Below are 20,160 nucleotides of genomic sequence, written 5' to 3' on the forward strand. Positions count from 1 at the left end.
AAATAAGGGAAGGAAGAAGCCAGTAAACGCCTTGGGCTGAACTGGTCTAAGTCTCATTCAATTTATCAAGACAGAATGACAACGCTAAAACAAGTATTCGCTCTCTGCAATAGGTTCTACTGCATATAATTAATTGCAAGTGCACCAAGCAATTTCTCAGTGACAATACCCACTAACCTTGACAACTAGATATATGATGAGTGACAGCTCTGTTGGAGCAGACTCAATGTTTACTCTTCTAATTAGACCATACTACTAGTGAGCCTACTACATACCATCTCTGATGCCAGTTAGAGATATATACTGTATATCATATTAAAAATAAAAAGCTAGCTAAATAAACAGGGTCAAATGTACAAAGCAAATTTTGTACTACAAATACAACAGCCATCAACAAGAACAGTGTATATGTACAATAAATAAGAGCTTAATAAAATATACTTAAATACATTCAAGGGAGAGAAGAGAATCAGAACAGCCGCCAAACTAATCTTAGAATACAACGTTTAAAAAACACACAAAATGGAAAAAACTTTAAACATTAAATCAAGAGACTATAAACAAATCATTCAACAAAAAGCCTACTTGAACAATATATTTCTTTACCACAAACAGAATTAAACACCTAAAGGTATTTCATGTTTCTTAAAATAGGTACAAGATTAGTGTTTTTAACAAAACTAGGAGTCTAATATTTCAAGACTATCAAATTAAGGAGGGGCAAATACCAGACACAACCATGTCTTGACGGACTGACTAACTCTGAATTTAGCAGGAACCTGTGTTAATTTGAATTTTTGTTTGCCCATTTTAAAAAAAAAGAAAAAAAAAAACTTAAGCAGATTTCATCATTTATCATGTAAGAGATTCTTCTGAGCAGATTCCTCCAGAGGCTACATCTTCAATCAAACATCAACTATTTGACAGCCCTTGTGCAGCCACACAAGAAGACATGCAGGAAGATGTGGCAGCAATTATTAACATTAAATGGACTCAAAACTACCGCTACATTATGTATGTGACATATTGGTGCAAGTACATATTTGTGTGTGTACTGAGACGTCTAATCCACTCATATCTAAAAGCAAGTATCACACCCAATGCGAACTGAACATGATATGCTAAAGGTTTGGGAAATATTTGCTCTAGATGTTGAAACACTGTTGTGAGGATTTTTCAGCCACAAGAGTTTAATGAGTTCATTACTGGTGTTGGATGATGAGTTACGGCTCACCAAATCATCACATAGCTACTGGCACCATCACTCAACAGAAAGCAGTTTGACTTCTACAGCAACCAGGAAGCATGAGACATTTATATACACCTAGCCAAAGTTTAGCAATGGGAATAGTTACCTTACACACTTTGTGGGGCTGATCACCAACTTCAAACTTTAATGGTAGTGGAGCCTTTTGAAACCTGTGTTTGAAATGAACCTTTAAGAAGCTATAATTCACTAATTAAAGGGAGAGTCTAGATACGTTTGGACACTGTGCATATATAAAGGAGCCATACGCATTATGTAGTGTATTGTATAATCTCATTTTTCTAGCATTATAAGAAAAGAAATTGATTACTAAAATATAGGTTGGTTGTGCATGAATATTTACTGCATAGACTGCATTTTATTGTCACTTTAAATAATTATGTCCCTCACTTGTCATGGAATAAACCCTTCAAATATTTCTTAAACAAGATTTACAAGTTATTTCCAAATATCCATACGCATATATAAAAAAAATACTCGAATGCTTTAAAAGTGGCTTAGATGTAATTCTACATTGTTTTGTGTTCATTCATTATGTGTGTTAAATAAATTTAAAGCCCTGCCCAACAAGTTGACAGGATTGGTTTCTTATGGTTATAATGCAAAAAACCCTAGCTGTCTGAATATGCCTGTTTCAGACTTCTTTTACGCTTCTGTTTTTGAGTAGAAATGCTCAGCCATTGAATTGACTGATATTTTGCCTGTGCTAGATTTCCTTGAGTACAAAAATAACACATATACATGCTAACAATAAAAATGTTTAAGAAAACTGACTTTCACTGAAAGGGAGTCTTTAACAAAAGTATGCACTTTATCCAAGATAAAGAAATGTAAGCAAACTATGAGCATACGGAGGCCTATGAGGTGCAGATGTGAATGAGGGCTGGAGGTCTGAGAGGGAAGGTGACCCGAGTCCCACTCTACATTAAGGTTAGGTCCGTGACGTCAGACAGAAAGTTGACCGTTACAGTCACAGCAGGCCGGGACTCTTTACACTTTACTAAATTCAACTAAAAAAGGCCAAAGGAAACATCACGACCTTCCCTGCATCTGTCTGGAGACACATTACATACATTCCCGCTTTGAATAACATTTCACAACCATCTTTTCAAAGGTAACAGGCAGCTGAAATCCTCGGACTGAGTTCAGACATTTTTCCGCGTTCACATTTTCACTGCTTTATAACCGTGAACTCGCAAAGCTAAAGTTAGCCAGTGTTTTCTGCCCTTCTGTTCTCCAGTGAGTTCATTCTTCGGTTATCCTTGCGAGCCGTTACTTTTTACACATTTAAAACACCCAGACCGCGACAACACCGAGCTAACGGTATCTTACAGGCCATAAACTTATAACACTGCTCAGAGAGCGACTCGTCGGAAGGAACTTCCCACCCTTCACAAAGTTTTCATCCAACGTTTCTTTAGAGAGTATTCACTTTGTCGCCTTACCTCCCTGCTTTAATGACTTCTGCTCTCCCACAGTCGGACTGTAGCTGATGTTAAGCGTCCCTGTCCCCAGTCAAGTGTGTATTAACTCCGAAAACGCTGGTAAAACGTCAGGCGGCAGATTTTCCTTGCCTCGGTTTGTTCGTCTGAGGCGGTGTTAAAGCTCCACCCTGCAGCGGCCCGGCAAACGGTATTTTCCCCGCACCCGTTTTCAGACAGGCCCCGCCCTCCAGGCGCTGTGATTGGCCGAAAATTCTCAATTAACTTACAAATACCACAAAGCAGGATTTCTACTAAAGCCCAAATCGAACCTGCTCAGTAGGATGATTTGGTTTGAAGTTATCTATCGCTGGCTAATTCAAATTAGCCAAATTATGGCATTCCTTGATGGAAAATAAGTAAAAATAAGATTTTCTCTACTTGACACAAACCTAGTACATGTATTATTTGCGGAATTTAACATATTGTAAAACCATAACAAAATCAGTTCAGGACTTTCTGATATGTAACATTCAGCATCTAAACAGTAATAGTGCTCATCCGTAGAAGTGTGTAGGTGTGTTCCTGCCTCGTAGGGTCCAGATCCACCCTTACCCTGAATTGAATATGTGATTTTAGACAATGTATGTATGAATGTATGAATGAATGAATGAACGAATCAACCTCTGGTTAACACCCCAGATGCAGGACATCTAAAGCATAATTTCTACTCTAAAAGTGCAACCATTTTTTCCTGATCGGTGTCCAGGCAGATCCACAGGGTATATCACACTTACACTCACACACCTGGGGAACCAATTTATGAAAAGCATAGCACGTTTCTGCCGAGGAATCATTCTCTAGCAGAAGATAAGCTTTCCTGCTTCACTCTTCCTCGTCCGTGATCGAGAATTTTTTGCCTCTTAGCCTATCACAGCTCCAGTAGGCGGACCCTGCCCGAAAACAGGCGGAGAATAAAAGCCTCGCTCTGAGCTATGTAGACTGAGAGGGGCGTAGAGAGATGGAAGATTTCACAAACAGGATGCCTTTTCCCTCAACAACAAAAAGTCAGCCACGACAGGAATGCTGCAGATCTTTACAGATACAGATAAAGGGAATGAAACGCGTCTTCATTTTCCTTTTATTGTTCTTTTACTTTTTCTGTCCCACTCTGTGGGCACAGATGTTGACCTCTATTCTGTGTCAGAATTGTTTTTTTTTTTTTACTGTTCTTTAGACCATGGCTATGATGGTCCACCACCAGATCACTGGAGATTAGGATCACTGGCACTCTAGTTGACACACACCTACATAATTAAATACATATATTTAAAAAGTTATAAACTGTAATTATTGACGTCACACGAGTATTTGTAACAGCGCCACCTCCTGGTCTGTGAAGGTCAAGCATGTATAAAAAAATTAATAATTTTTCTAATTAGGAAATAAGGAAATACATTTGTATTGTTTGTATAGGCACATCAAATATACTCTTTATTTTATGTCACTGCTATTTATTTTGAATGTAAACATGTACATTTATATGGTCCTAATCATGCAAAACTGATGTTTTCATTAGAAACTAACAAAAACAAAGTGTGTATAGCATGTAAGCAATATTTATGCGTCAAAATATGCCATATATTTGTCAGTGTGTATTTAAAAACAACTTTTCCTTAGAGAAGGCCTTAGAGAAGGTTTGTTTATTAATTTCACCCTGCCCTTTCACTCTGAAATAATGAGTGTTTCAGCTTTCAAACTCATAGTCAATCATTCAATCAGTAGACTGTGTTATGCCCATATTAGGAACTCCAGAGCTATGCAGGTTTTGAATTTTGGAAAATCAAGGGTCGCAGCACAATGCAGGTAACAAGACCAGAGTCAATTAAAAAAAATAATAATGCTGATTGTATAAGGCAACTTAGGTGCAGTTTATTTTTTTCAATTTAAGAATAGTGTAATATATAAAGTTCAAAGCAAACTTTATTAAAGCGGAAATAGTAGAAATGTAATGTATAAATAAGGTGTGCAGTGAGAATACAAAACAGTTCATAAACTAAATCTTAGTTTCTAACTTCACTTGAATATTCTCCAATGAAGCACAAAACCCCTTTCAAATCTAGGCTTAAGCTTAATTCATAAAATGTAGTCCTAAAAGATTGTTCAAGCATGCTCAAGCGGCACAAGTGTTTCAAAGTGTACACATGTATTATGTCGCAACTAATACTTTTGCTAATCGAAATGCAGAAAATCAATAGGGAAAACATCTATTACATTAAATGACTGAACATTAATCACACACTTCTTGTGCGGTTTATTTTGTCTGAACAAAGAATAAATGAAAGAGAAAAGACCACATGGATAAATTAATGGATATTTATTTTTTCCTGTTCATCTCTTCGTACATTCTCATATATTACATTTTTATACAGCTTCTACAAAAATTAAGCCTGATCAGACATCATTTTCTCCTTTACATCTACAAATATAAACAATTTTACAGTTAGTACTGTACATTACTCACCATAAATTGGTATGACTGACTGATCTGAGATAAACATCTTGTAAACATAACCAGTTTCAAGTTAAAACCTTAGAGCCGACCTGTCTTGGCTGCAAAATTAATATATATAGTGAAATGTTACATAGATTGTGTGTGTGTGTGTGTATATATATATATATATATAATATTTTATCCTGTATTTTCTACATGCTTATATTTATAATAAGGCTTTAAAGTTGAACAGTGTCACAGCATCACAAGTGTTTCCCCCCCCCCCTCAGTTTGTCAATAAAAGGTTTTTGCAAGGAAATGCAAATGACCACAGCAACTGCGAGTCTCTGAAATGTCTTTCAATAGGTTAAGCTCATGATATAAGCATTGCCCAGTTCAGAAGAATTGCAGCTATAGTAACAGTTTCGCAAGATACTCCACAATCCAAATTCATCAAACTGAACCTACACGCAGCACCAGAAAGCTGCTTCCATGTAGTCTGTGGCAAATAAAGTTATTGAAATATTAAATATCTTAAGCCCTTTTCAGCAAGTGCTACAGTAATCTAGTACTGCAGAATCCCCTGTAGCCACAGCACGCACAGAAAGGCAGCTCAGCTTTAATGTGGCACTGCAGTGGCCACTGCCAGGCACACTGAACTGTTTTAGGCTCGCTAAATACCTGCAGCTGTGATGGGTTTTGGGAAATTATCAGCATTTTGGCACAACCAAGGGCAAGGGGCTCAAGAAGAGACAGACCAAAAATGGATTTGTTTCATACACAAATACATAAACAGATCACATTCAGTCTGGAATTTGGGGACAAATAATTTTAACCATGTTTGAGACCATGAAGGTTTTTTCTTATTCTTTCAACTCCTCTTTAAGAGAATATAACATTACTCCTCCTCAGATCACTTGTTTTCATTTTGAACATTCCAAAACAGGAGAATGACATTAACACTTAGGGCAGCGTTCATAAGGCTCCATGGCATCTACATATATAAAATTTACAATATCGATTACTGATGCTTATCCAGACATAGAATGCTGTTTGGTGGCTGAGTTGGATGTCACTTTTCTTTAGGTAAAAAGACTTCTGGTTATGTGACATAGCCTCACAAATGTAAATAAGTATTTTTACCCTGTGGCACACTGAGCTAAAAGTCCCTGTCATGCCATGCCAGAAACTGTCACAACAACCTAGATGACCTAGATGTTATACCAACCTGACATCAATTATATTGATTTATATGCAGAATTACACCCTTAATTCCTTTGGTTGGTTGTTAAAAACGGTAAATGTAGAAAGCATGTGGCCTTAGGACAACTGCCCCACATTATATTATTCCTTTATATTACATTAGCATAATGTCATCAAAGATTTAAACATTTGAATGATAGGACATCTGTCTTTCCCTTTAACCTTCCCTGCTTTAGTGGTCCCAAGAATGTGGGGAAATATAAGAAATATCCTGGCCTTGTTCTGTAACCTCATTTAAAACAGGATGTTTTCTCAAAGAGAAGATAAAACTGTAAATAGAGAGATTTTACCGATGCAGGCAATGCCACGGAAACAGGTTTTGTTGAAGCTGTACTAAATAATGGATCAACAAATGGTGTTTGTACAATTCAATTTCTTGTCACACACTCCTCCTGGCTTCTGACCATGAGGCCTATACAATCCTGTCTGTTAAATGTGGCTGTGACAATATTGTAATTTTAATTTATAATAATATCAATTAAGAAATTCCACAAATATATCAAGAGCAGAAGACTCTTAACTGCTTCTTGGTGTAAATTGACTACACTCATTCAGTTCTGCCTAATCAGATGTCCCTGACATTGGTCCTGATGACACATTATGGACTACATTTATGGATTTTTGGGAAAAAAACAAACAAAAGTGGTGTATATATAAAGCCAATGATTATTTGTGCATTTATTATGTACGAGAATGCAAGCTATGTAGGGTGAGAAAGCAGCATTTGGTTGCAAACAGCAGTTGGAAAGCAAAAAGGCATGCCTCCCTTTACTTTCTTTACAAGCTTTCTATCACTTGCTTGAGAATCTAAAACGTAACCCACAAGCATTCTGTCTAGTTTAATGCAAACACCAGATGAGTTACTCATCTGAAAAAAACCATCCATTATGACATCAGAGCATTGTCTGAAAGTTTTATTCTGTATCTCTGCACAGATTCGTAGTGAGCCTTAGTGAAGTGTGCCCATTACAATTAAAAAAAATTCATAAAGTGGACACAATATAATGCCCACCATAGCAAACATTTATACATTACCTTACCCCACCTTTCACCAAAATGATCAGCTTAAACAAAATGACTGAATATCCAGTCCTAGCACAGAGCACTTTAAAAGCTGTGTATTTCACGCTGCTCATTAACACGCCTTAAGGCCAAGGTAGACACTTTGCCTTGAGTCCTTTTCTGCTTTTGCTTGTTCTAGTTTTTTGTTCAGATCCCACATCCTCACCATCATCTGTGGGTATGTGTACCTCATGGAGGTAAATTTTAATGATCTCCATTAGTAATGGCAACCACCTCAGGGGAAGCTGTAGTAGCTGGGATGCGGGGCATCTTCTTTACTGGGCTGGGGATATGCTACAGGAAGACAGAAATGAAATCTATGATGAAATATATACATAGTACAATATAATCGTTTTTAAACCAAACACCATTTCCTAACACTTAGTTTGAATCCTCAACAAAGCTGATCCTTTGAACAATATTTATATCAATATAGAAGACAAAATACAATAAAACCATAGATATTTAAATCAGAAAAGTTCGTAATGTGACATTGTTGAAATCTTGAGCTCTATTATTTGGATCTTGAGTTATCTATTAAGATGTATATTTAAAGCTGGGTGATATGGCCCAAAAATGTATAATAAGTTTTTCTATATGATCAATCTCGATATTTATCACAATATTAACAGTTTGTTACACTGTGACAAAGGACATCCTTCTAAAAACAGAATACACCAAGTGTTCATTACTGTACAATATATATGCACATAGTATTCATATTAAACTCACAAGGAAAGATTTCAATGGAACAATAACGTTTTCTTACCACAAAAAAAAGTAATGATCTATGTCTTGTGTCATGAAAACATTCTTAGCATTTAAAGAAGCAGAAAGAGTAAATGGATAGATAAAGAACTGTTTAAAATAATACATACATAAATAATTAAACACTCCTTAAGTGCTGAACTGTAAACATATTGCACTTAACCCATTAGAAGGCTTAGGGCAGTGCTTGTAACAGTGGGAAAGCTAGAACATTTTCTGTTTCGCACATTCATTCATTCATTGGCTGTAACTGTTTATCCCGTTCAAGTTTGCTGTGGGTCCGGAGCTGACCCAGATTCACTGGGTGCAAGGCGGAAAAAAATTATTGGCCGTGTTTATTTAAGAGAAGCAGCCTGATCTATGATGTCAGATCCAATTAAAAAATTGCAAGTGGGGTGATTAATTTAGTGTGAGGAAAACCATGTCAGACAACGAACCAGGCTCTTGAAAACAGGAAAACATTTCCCAGGAGGAATTTACAGATGCTGGTCATAAAATTAGAATATCATGAAAAAGTTGATTTATTTCAGTAATTCCATTCAAATAGTGAAACTTGTATATTACACTCATTCATTACACACAGACTGATATATTTCAAGTGTTTATTTCTTTTAATTTGATGATAACTGACAATTAATGAAAACTCCAAATTCAGTATCTCAGAAAATTATATTTTGAAAACGTTCAATATTGAAGGCAACTGGTGCCACAGTCTAATCGGTCTAATCTAATTAACTCAAAACACCTGTAAAGGCCTTTAAATGGTCTCTCAGTCTAGTTCTGTAGGCTACACAATCATGGGGAAGACTGCTGACTTGACAGCTGTCCAAAAGAAGACCACTGACACCTTACACAAGCAGGGCAAGACACAAAAGATCATTGCTAAAGAGGCTGGTTGTTCACAGAGCTCTGTGTCCAACCACACTAATAAAGAGGCGAAGGGAAGGAAAAGATGTGGTAGAAAAAAAAGTGTACAAGCAATAGAGATAACCGCACCCTGGAGAGGATTGTGAAAGAAAAAATGTGGGGGAGATTTAAAAAGACTGGACTGTAGCTGAAGTTAGTGCTTCAAGAACCACCACGCACAGACGTATGCAAGACATAGGTTTCAGCTGTCGCATTCCTTGTGTCAAGCCACTCTTGAACAAGAGACAATGTCAGAAGCATCTCGCCTGGGCTAAAGACAAAAAGGACTGGACTGCTACAGAGTAGTCCAAAGTTATGGTCTCTGATGAAAGTAAATTTTGCATTTCCTTTAGAAATCAAGGTCCCAGAGTCTGGAGGAAGAGAGGAGAGGCACAGAATCCATGTTGCTTGAGGTCAAAAGGATCCCCAACTAAGCATTGAGTGCTGTACATGCTCATACTTTTCATGATCATAATTTTCAGTTAGCCAGCATTTCTAAAAATCCTTTTTTTTGTATTGGTCTTAAGTAATATTCAAATTTTCTGAGATACTGAATGTGGAGTTTTCATTAGTTGTCAGTTATAATCATCAAATTAAAAGAAATAAACACTTGAAATATATCAGTCTGTGTGTAATAAATGAGTGTAATATACAAGTTTTCAATGGAATTACTGAAATAAATCTACTTTTTTATGATGTTCTAATATTACGACCAGCACCTGTACACTTTCAGTGAAGAAAAACCAACCGGATTCTCCCTGTGGGTGAAGGAAGGTTGCTTGTGTTCTGACAGGAGGCCACCATACCAGACAAAATACACCCCAAAACACAGGGTGAACAGGAGACTATAACATATTGAATTAAACCGATTATAGTCTTGCTTACTTTCTCACTTTCATGCCTGTTCATTTACAATAATAGCATGAGTATATGGGCCTGATAGCATGCAGCTGGCTGTGCTAACCAGGAATAGAAATGAAGGTTTACTGAGCTCTATAACCCAAATACTCATCATGGTTATCAAGCAAAAATTAATCACGAAATATATAATTTTTTTTTTTTAAGTCACCCAGCACTACATATTCATATCTATTATAATTAACTCATTAAAAATTTATCACCATGGTCTTCACACATGGCATTTTATTTGACAGTCATACCTCGGCTGCTGTCATCAGTCCTGCCTCCAGGGGTCTGTCCACATTCAGGGAACTCCTGGTATAATACCTGCGGTGTTTCTCATCAACCCGTGTCAAGTACCATGTTCCTGGAAAGAGCTCGTCCACTGGACCCTGAGGGATGTAGTTGGCTGTTGGAGGGAGAGAGACGACAATATCAAAGAAAAATGATATTTCCTCTGACATCAGCGAAATCTATAAACTAATTCAGAGTTCATTAGCATACCTAAGTGATGAGTCTCTTCTCTAAGCTTCATGTTTTCTGCAAAGACAGCCGGTGCAACCTTCTTTCTGGAGTCCAGTCGGGTCTTAAGATCTGACAGACTGGAAACAAGCTTATCCAGAGCAGAACCTAAAAAACACATATACAAACACTCAGTTATTTAAATGCACATTTTAAATCATGTACATCATAATTCTGTGTAAATAAACAATAGAGTACACTGTCTGTGTGTGTGTGTTGGGGGGGGGGGGGTCATGCTTACAAGGTGTAGCATCCTGTGTCACTCTAATAGAGTAAAACGTTGCAGCAAAGCCAGAGCCATAAGAGAATACTCCAATTCTCTGTCCTGCCATTTGCTGAGGAGTATGTCTGTTAAAAAAAAAAGAAATATATATATATATCATAAGGATACATGGTCAAGTTTCAGAAGAGGGAACGATGCAAAACTATTTTCCAAACAGGCAGAAACCATGCCACCTACTGTGCTAACACTGAAGCCAGACAGCCATATACAGACGGTGTGTACATGTTGCCATTTTGATTGGAAATGAGGAGGGAAGTCTTGGTTTTCTGCTCAAACATTTCTGCACTGGCTTTCATAAAGGCCTTCTCCACATCACGGTCAAAATAAGTGTCCTCAATCTTCACATCCCTGAAAAACAAAACATACAAAACCAAATAAGATAAATGTGGTATATTCCTACCATAACCAAGTCTTGGGAGAGGTCATAATCTATGAATACATCTTAGGAAAACATATGGCATCTGCTTTGGCATGTTTATGTTTTTTGTTTGAGGCTATAATCGCTGCTAGTAAGCAGGGTTTAGGTAAACATATACACCAGTGAAGTCACATGTACGGGTAATACTGTAACACAGTAAAGGCAACATCTACGATTGTGGGAAAATGTTGTTCTCTTTGATTTATTTTTTATTTTGTGTATTTTAAAAAGGTGGAATGCGTGTTTGAGGAAGAAAGAAAAAGAGAGAAGAGAGAATAGAGAAAGCCTAGCATAACGGACTGAGACACTTTTTTTTATTAACCACTTGATGACACTGAGGCTTCTTAAACATATTAGACCAGTTTTAGGGACACACGTCTACTTTAATATTTACTTATACATACAGGCAATAACACAATACAACTTGATACAATATGAAATGTAAGAATGCTCACAAACATACAAAAAGTAAACAAGCATGCACATAGGTGATGGACATCAATAAGAAGTATAAGCTATTGGTAGATGAGGATTTGTGGACATGATGTGGATGAGTGATGGACAATAACTAAAATATATTTTCCCTGCACTGCTCTTGATACATGATGCAGAACAAAAGATTTGACAAATTTAAGTCTCCCAGCACTTTTTTATAAACACATCTGTGTCTGTGGAGGGGTTCTTAAGAGTTAAATACTGACCTGAAAGCCTCCAGCCCACTGAATGGACCACTTTCTGTGTTTGGGTTGGGATGATACAGGTAATCATTGAGCAGGAGACGAGCCAGAGATTTCTGGACCAGTTTACAGTAGGGAGAGTGAAAAACCACATAGCCAAACTCATCCAGGCTTAAGCGTCTCTCAAGACCCTCTGAAATGAACACACAAAACAAAGTTTAAACATAACAAAATCAAACCCAAAATCCATAAACTGAATGCTCTGTTAAGCTGTTGTTACTGCATGCAAGTTTGTTACTCATCATTATTCTAATGACACACCACAGGTAGCATAAATAGCAGATCACTGTTATTAGCTGTATTCAGTTCAGATCAAGCACTCCCCTTGTGGCCATGATTTTAAATGCTAAGACCATCAGGAATAGGCTAAGACTACTTTATGTGCTTTAAGGTGTCAGCAATGTACAGCATTATCAAGCATTGCTCATGTAGAGAATGAAAATGGTGATTCTTCAAACCTCTTTGCCATTGCGCTTGAATTTTATTGCGATACACGGAGTAGCATCTGTCTAATGCACTGAGATAGCACTGGATAGAAAGCTTGCCATCCACCACAGGGTACTCAGACACCATGTCAGGCTTATAAAAATCATATGCATGCTGCATATGGGTGCCTCGTAGACCTACAAAGAGGAATAGACATTACAAATCACTTTGGACAGAAAATAAAAGTTTGTATAAATGAGAATTTCTAAGTTAGGCAATTAATGTGAATAGGTGGATTACACTGGAAGTCACTGTGACACAGTTTCGCAAAAAGGATGACTCAACTCTTAGGGAATCTATTTGGTACTGCTTTTTTTCTTTTTCCAAAAAATCTACTTAATGGTTTCAGTGAGTACAAAGCTAAACAAATAAAAGGCTACACATATAGGTAGGTATGTTATCAGTGTTTAGATACAAACAAAGTAGTAAGTCAACACAATGTGCTGATTATGACCTCTGCTGTTTTGTAAGCTCTAACAAAACACAGTAGTGCACCAAGTGTGTCAAAGTTCATTCCAGCCGTTTGCAAGGTCACATACCTCGATCAAATGCCAGAGGGGCATTGGGCCCTACTAACATGGCCACTGCACCAGCTCCACCAGTAGGTCTGGCATTCCCTGTGGCATACACAGCAATATCTCCAGCCACGACCAGAGCATAACGACCTGCAGCAAATAACAGATAAAAGACATTCTTAAAATAAGGGAAAATCCAGAATGAAATAGAGTAATAGTAACATGCATACAACTTTTAAACAACTTATTGACAAAATTGATAATAAAAATATTTAACAATGAACTGCATTATCGATATGCTAACCTACTGTTTATTCAGTAGTAACTCGGTAGTGGAGGTTTTTATATATATATATATATATATTTTTTTTTTTTTAAACTTCTCTCCACGCCACCAGGGAGCAGCAGAGTAGTGCTTACAGTCAACAGTCATCTGTCTGCACTCTGTTTATTCAGTTTCATTGAAATGCTGCAATAAATGTTAGGGTTTTTTTTTTTTTTTTAAATATTGTATTTTTATGTGTATATTTTCCAAAAAATATAAAAAAAACGATCTAATCGATTAATCAAAAATATTATAATTGACTGTAAAAATAATCATATTTTGATATGAATTGTGAGTGTTTTCCATTTTAAGCAATAAGTTGCTAACATAATAATAATAATAATATTAATAATAATAATAATAAAGCTTATAGTTTAATTCCTGTATTTTCAAAGTGTTAACATTATTTGAAAGACAGCAATACATTCAAATGCAGTTTAAAAACAGCTTGTATAATCTACATCATAAAATATTGTGTAAATTTATACCGGTCAGTCATTATGCTGACTACACCAATAATTGGAATTTAGAGCCCCAATGTTGTTTGAGTGGAGATTATTTTTGGAAGGCCTCTGCTAGCAAAGTAATGAGTCAGACACTGGGTTGTATACAGAAAAGATCTTTAACTGGAGAAGGAGAGCACAGTAACTCCAACCCCATGTTGTCTGTGAACTCTGCTTTAACTTAAATTCTGACTTATGTCTCAAAGTTGGTCTGTTAAATATGGTCCGATAAAGATGTGAACCTCCAGACCTCCATTAAGGTGATAGACAAACCTCGTTATGGTCCGTAAGGTCACCTGGAATATGAATAATCTTTCAGTTACCGAAAAGCCAGATGAGCAAGAAGATGCAGAGGCTGATTATTATCACATTAAAGTGAGGAAATGAAAGGTCATTTCAGTGCAAATGAGGAGGGTGTAGGGGACGACCATTATCAACTTCTCTGTATCAAAAGGCTGAAACATTACAGACATTTCTACGAACACCTGGGGCATTGTAAAACAGGCTGTAGTAGAGTGGGAGACACCAGTTTACAAAGGGAATGTGAAATAATATAGAGATAACAAAAAACAGAAATAAATGAAACCCCACGAATCATCATATCATCAATATCATAAAACAATAACATCAGCTAAATACATTATTACAGGTTAAGAAAAAAAAATTGGCCTATTCTTATCCATGCTGAGAAGTTTTCCTCTGAAAAGCTAAAATGTAAGACAAAAGAAGGCTTACCATCCCAGGAACTGGACTCTACCCAGTTGACTGCATTGAAAAGGGCAGCGGTGCCTCCATAGCATGCATTAGTTGTGTCAATTCCCTCCACATCTGTATTGCCAGACTCCTCAAACAGCTGCATTAGTACTGTTTTTACAGACTTTGACTTGTCAATGAGGGTCTCTGTGCCCACTTCTAATCTCCCCACGCTGTCATACGATAGGCAGTTTCTCTCCATAAGTCGCTGCACCACGGTCAGGCAAAGAGAATTAATGTCCTCCCGGTCTGAGCAAAAGCCCATTCTCGCCTGGCCAAGCCCCAGAGTGTATTTTCCTGTCCCAACAGCATCAAACTCCTCCAGTTCTGCCTGGTCTACATATTGTGAAGGAATGTAGACCTCCATAGCAATGATGCCAACGTCTTTGGGCCAAGTGGGCACATAGCTGGCAGGCTGGGATCCAGGCATTGTGAATGGACTGTGGAAGATAAATTTAACATTGGGTGATTATCCCTGCTTAAAAGTTACATGACCTGATAGCAAACAGCAAAATCAAAAAAAAAAAAAAAGATTCACAAGTGGCAAAAGCTGCTCCAAATCTTTTAACAAAACCCTTGGCTGGAACTGTTCACGACTCTGAAACACCTCTGTGAAGGAAGACACATCCCCAAGCTTGCAGTAGTCTTGTCTATTAAAATGAGATTAAATGTTTAAGGGAGTAAAGGTCAAAAGCTTGCCCATGCTGACCCTTTACCTACATACACACCACATCAATCCAAGCTAAACATTGACCTTTCACAAAAACATAGAAAATAACAAATATAACCAGGTATTTGGTACAGCTTTTATTAACACACCAGAGCAAATGTACTAGTTTTCTTCACGTTCATCACCACTCTTAAACAGGCTGTAAGGGTTCTTTGCTATAAATCACCCACTTTTTTTTTTTTAAATAAGATGAGAATGCAAAGATATTTAAAAAAAAAAATAAACACCCAAACAACCCTAATGTTATGAATATATATTAGAAAATGTTACCGAATAAAGAAATCTGAGTTTGAAAATAAGTGCTTCAAAGTAGCAGCAAGTAAATACCAGCTATTTAAACAAAGATATTAACTAGATTTCCAAAGCAAATACAGATGATATGACTTACAAAAACGTTTGGAGCAGCAGTATTACTTCAACTTCTCAAAAAGCAGTTGTGAGAGCTGTGAGAGATGCTGGCAGAGTGACTCTGTCCCAGTCTAGGATCATTAGTTGACCTTCTTGAGCTGGTGATTGACCAACCCCTCCTCTAATTGGCTTACAGTAACCGGACTAAGCCACACGACTGCTGCATCTACACTAACAGCGAAAACGTCTTATTTTAAAGGAGTAAACCACAATGTATATAAACTCACCAAATCCAAAAATATATTTGTTTATACTCGTTAGCGGTTAAGAATCCATATGACGACTGTAGCTGTAGATAGCACTGAACTATTCTTTCCACCTTAAATGGTGTTGAAACTGCACTGTGATGCCTGAGTAAATGCTGAGTAAACGCCTGCGTAATTGCTGCACGATTTAAGGTGGAAGGGGGAATGCTAATTTGAAGCTTGCTTCAGTTTGGTCGTGAACCTGAGATGTGTTAACACTTACTGTGTTACTACAACTACTAACAGATTTAGTGATAGCATAACTAGCTAGCGCTACAATCCCTACACCTTTGTTTATCATTGACAGTAACTAAAATCCATGAATAGGAAAGACAGAAATTAAATTGACTAACTTATAAACTCAGCCTTCGTTATTATTACAGCATTTAATCCCTTAATGTTTCCTGACATGTTTTAAACACACACACACACACACAAAACGAGGAACATTGGGATTTCTACTTGTTGAATCACGAAACTTGTTGAAATGAATCATTTAAAGGCTTTTAGAACATCGCAAGTCTCTACAACTGAGAGAAACCCGTCCGAAAATGAAGTCAGAAGAGTCAGAGCGCTTTAACAGCTCGCTGGCCACAACCCCAACAGCTAACACTCCGAGGTGTTCGCTTAGCTGAACTACCGTTAACCGGTGGAGCAACATTTTCCTCAGCCCCAGAGTTTCGGTTCATACAGTCCTGCTGAAAGCTTTCTACACTGAGCTCAGTCTTTCGTCTCCCACTCTTACCTTACAATCATAAAGCAGCAGGCGACTGTGAATATGAAGCGCGACGCCGCTGCCCCTTTCCGTAATTCATAAGGTCACGCCGTGTGGACGGAACACAAAGCTGACGGACCCATTTCCGTAGAGCACTTCAGTACAACAAATTCCTCTCAGGCGATATCTAGGTGGTATCACAATAAACCCCTTACTCCCTACAAAGTGCACTACATGAGTGGCGACCTTCTATCTTGTACAACCGAATTGCTGAGAACTGTGAACAATAATCTGAATCTTAAACGTCCCTTTTAAATATGTGTTATGCTTAGTTGACCCTAATCCCACAATCGGCACTTAAGCTCTAGTGCTCTATCTAGGCAGCAGAGAGTCATTTGAGATACAGCCTTGGTTCAATCGGCTCATTACACACTACATAGTGCGCTACATCTGAATTCTGAAATGTTAGTTTTGTACAAAGTAAATAATTTACTATATGTCCCTTAGAGCGTTGTGCACAATTATCTGAATGACAAAGTCTTTATTAGTAAATGTAGTATGTAAAGTTTTGTCCCACTTACAGTATATTAAGCCCTTCGTAGTGCACTAAGTAGGGAATTGTGAGCCATTTGACATTCAGCCCTTCACAATTGAACGGGTTTTTTTAAAGGTAGTTTATTGTATTTGATGTGTATTAGTATTTGTACGCACATGATTTGCATCATAAAGAAAAAGTCCTCCAAATGTTTTCTTCATTGTTTAAAGCGGCAATTTTTATAGGTAAAAAAATAGATACTAATAAAAAAAATAGGTAAACATCTAAAAATCCCTGTTTGAAATTTTGTTTACATGCAATTATTTATAAAAAAAAATTCAGTTATGGACTTTAACAAAGGTTCTGATATATCCGTGCTTACGATACATTATTTTTTTTTTACATATTATTAAATTTCGCTGCTGGAGCGGCATGGTGTTTCCATTGGTCGTTGTCATTCACTTCATTGTTCTAGGATTGTGGGTTTAAACCCTGCCTTGGGTAATTTCTAAGGAATTTGGGGTGATACCTGTGTTTGTGTTAGTGATGTGTCGGTCGCGGACAAACCGGTTCAAAGAGCCGGCTCTTGTAAGTGAACGATGAGAGCCGGTTCCCGTCTAAGACCGAGCCATTTTTTTCTAAGGCTTGTCATTCAACCAATCAGAGCAAGCAAACAAGCAAGCTCCAACCCTCCAAGCTGAGACGCTTGGTTTTCCTGAATGTCAATCTGCCTTCCAAAAAATAGATTAAGAATATGTTAAATCAGTTAAATGTTTGTTGACAGTTGTGGTTGTTTTAATCACTACCGTTGAATGCTGCTGTTTTGCACTTTGCAGACTATTTGTTTATTTTATTACCCAGAAATGGATGATTATTTAATTTAATAAGCTATTTTGTAATACCTACCTTTTGGGTTCCATTGGCTATATTTCAGAGTTTACAAGTGATTTTTTTATTAAGGTGTTTAAATAAAAATTTAAAGTTATTTATACAATTGAATGTGTGAGTGCAATCAGTGAGTTATTACAAGACAGCCATAAAAACAATTGGCCATTGCAATACTATTTATTATTTTTAATATTGAACAATAATATTTTGTCCATATAGTCATGTAAAATGTAGGTAATATTGTTCTGTACCAGTGGAAATAAGTGGTAAAACAAAGAACCATTTAGGAGCCGAAAGAGCCGGCTCTTTATGAAGAGCCGAGTCAAAAGAGCCGGCTCCCCAAAAAAAGCCGAAATTCCCATCACTAGTTTGTGTGGGTTTCCTCCAGAGCCTCTCATAGTCCAAAATGATGTGGACTGAATATCCAAAACTGTCCACAGGTGAGTTTGTGAGTTTGTTAGTGATTGGGTGAGTGTGTGATGCCCTGTGATGGAATGGTGCCCCGTTCAGGATGTGTTCCAGCCTTGTGCCCAGTGATTCCAGGCGAGAAAGACCCACCATGACCCTGAACAGCATTAAGCGGTTATAATGAATAAATGAATGAATAATAATTGCTGGGCACATTTTTGTTAATAATTAATAGCTTACTCATTAAAAAAACGTACTGCAATATTAGGAGTCCCGGTATTTCTTTTACCAGCATTATTATTTCAAATATTAATTCAAATATTTAAAATATTTCAACATTTTAACGCACCACTAAAAACAAGTTTAAGGTCATAAACATTTATTGACATTTATATCAATAAGTGTGATTTCCCTTATTACTATTATTGGCCATTTGATAGCAAATGCATTAATGAGAACACTATGTTTAAAAATGCATAGTTAAATAATATAATTAAATAACATACGTGCCTGTGAAATAAAATATAAACACCCTAACGCTTACATTCATTATTATGCAGGTGGGATTAAATAAATGTCACTCACCTGTGCAAAGTGTTAAAGTTCTGAAGACGTATAACTCGTAATCACTAGGCTTGTTTTACCCTAATGACACTGATGCTGGTGTGGAAAGTGTGGAGTTGGACGCATTGCCCACGGCCTGTGTTTATATACGGCACGTTGGCTGTACCTGGGTGATCTACCGTTGCTTTATTGAACATATTTTCATCGTCCAATCATCGCGCCGCAGCAGAGTTCTGAAGTTTCGGGGTGCCCGCCCCCTCAAATTCTCCGACCAATAAGAGAGCAAGATGCAGAGCCGTGCTGCCAGTGGTTCAATGGTGTGAGTGAATGACGGCGTATGGGGAGAGAGCGCCGACCAATCAGCAACGACGTCTGACGCCTTGCCATTGCCTCAGTGACGTCAGAGCGCGAATCCGCGAGGACGCGCAGACCCGTCGTCATGGCAACGTGAAAAAAGTTGTTCAAGTGTAGTGAACAATATTAAAATAATAATACACTACTTCAGCTACATTAAATTAATGACAGAAAACTGCTGTAATTCTCATTGCCCTAAAGCAGAATCACAGAGAACTGCCATACACCACCTTCCATTTATTATCGCATGGAAAAGTTTTGACACCCCATCTTATATGACTATATATAATTCATCATCATCATCTTTTCCGCTTTTCCATTTCAGGGTCACGGTGACTATATATAATTTTAAGTCCAAAATAGAGAAGACTTAGAAGATTATCCACTTGTACTAGGAGGGCAAAAGACAAAACAGAACTCCCTCATGTTACACTTGGTGGGTATTCTGCAAAGCCAGCCAGATAACATGAGCACCAAATTCAGAATTGTCCAAAAGGAGTGACTCTCAATACCTTTCCTGTTGGACAGGCTTGACTATGGATTTAACTGGCTAAGAGCCCCCTCTGTGTTGCACAAGAATTATCCCCCCTGAGATAAATACAGTTTCTGTCCATCTTCCCGTGAGAAGAAAAGTCAGTGCTATGGTTCTGAACGGATGTGTAGATGTTATGGTGGTGACTGTTTTGGTAG

The 20,160-nt window shown here is 37.4% G+C and overlaps 2 protein-coding genes across 5 annotated transcripts in view; both read right to left on the reverse strand.

Moving 5' to 3' along the window:
* tln1 (talin 1) overlaps positions 1 to 2,850 on the reverse strand; it is a 69,274-nt gene extending 66,424 nt beyond the window's left edge. For both annotated transcript variants that reach the window (XM_066650378.1, XM_066650377.1), the window contains exon 1: positions 2,713 to 2,850. The gene's annotated coding sequence lies outside the window, so the exon portion shown is untranslated. The remainder of the gene's footprint in view (positions 1 to 2,712) is intronic.
* Positions 2,851 to 5,390: 2,540 nt separating this feature from the next.
* hmgcs1 (3-hydroxy-3-methylglutaryl-CoA synthase 1 (soluble)) lies at positions 5,391 to 19,455 on the reverse strand. 3 transcript variants are annotated; one of them, XM_066651742.1, is made up of 10 exons: positions 19,138 to 19,455; positions 14,606 to 15,063; positions 13,067 to 13,192; positions 12,500 to 12,664; positions 12,006 to 12,174; positions 11,064 to 11,234; positions 10,845 to 10,951; positions 10,586 to 10,711; positions 10,342 to 10,490; positions 5,391 to 7,801 (listed from the first exon to the last, which is right to left on the reverse strand). In XM_066651742.1, the coding sequence occupies exons 2-10, from the start codon at positions 15,051 to 15,053 to the stop codon at positions 7,712 to 7,714; spliced, it is 1,551 nt and encodes a 516-aa protein (XP_066507839.1). In that variant the 5' UTR covers positions 15,054 to 15,063; positions 19,138 to 19,455; the 3' UTR covers positions 5,391 to 7,711. The 3 variants fall into 3 exon arrangements, with proteins under 3 accessions (XP_066507839.1, XP_066507838.1, XP_066507840.1); XM_066651741.1 differs by lacking the exon at positions 19,138 to 19,455 and adding an exon at positions 16,752 to 16,869; XM_066651743.1 differs by lacking the exon at positions 19,138 to 19,455 and adding an exon at positions 15,742 to 16,352.
* Between the last annotated feature and the right edge of the window lie 705 nt (positions 19,456 to 20,160).

The sequence above is a fragment of the Hoplias malabaricus genome, chromosome 18 (assembly GCF_029633855.1).
Source record: "Hoplias malabaricus isolate fHopMal1 chromosome 18, fHopMal1.hap1, whole genome shotgun sequence".
Taxonomy (NCBI): domain Eukaryota; kingdom Metazoa; phylum Chordata; class Actinopteri; order Characiformes; family Erythrinidae; genus Hoplias; species Hoplias malabaricus.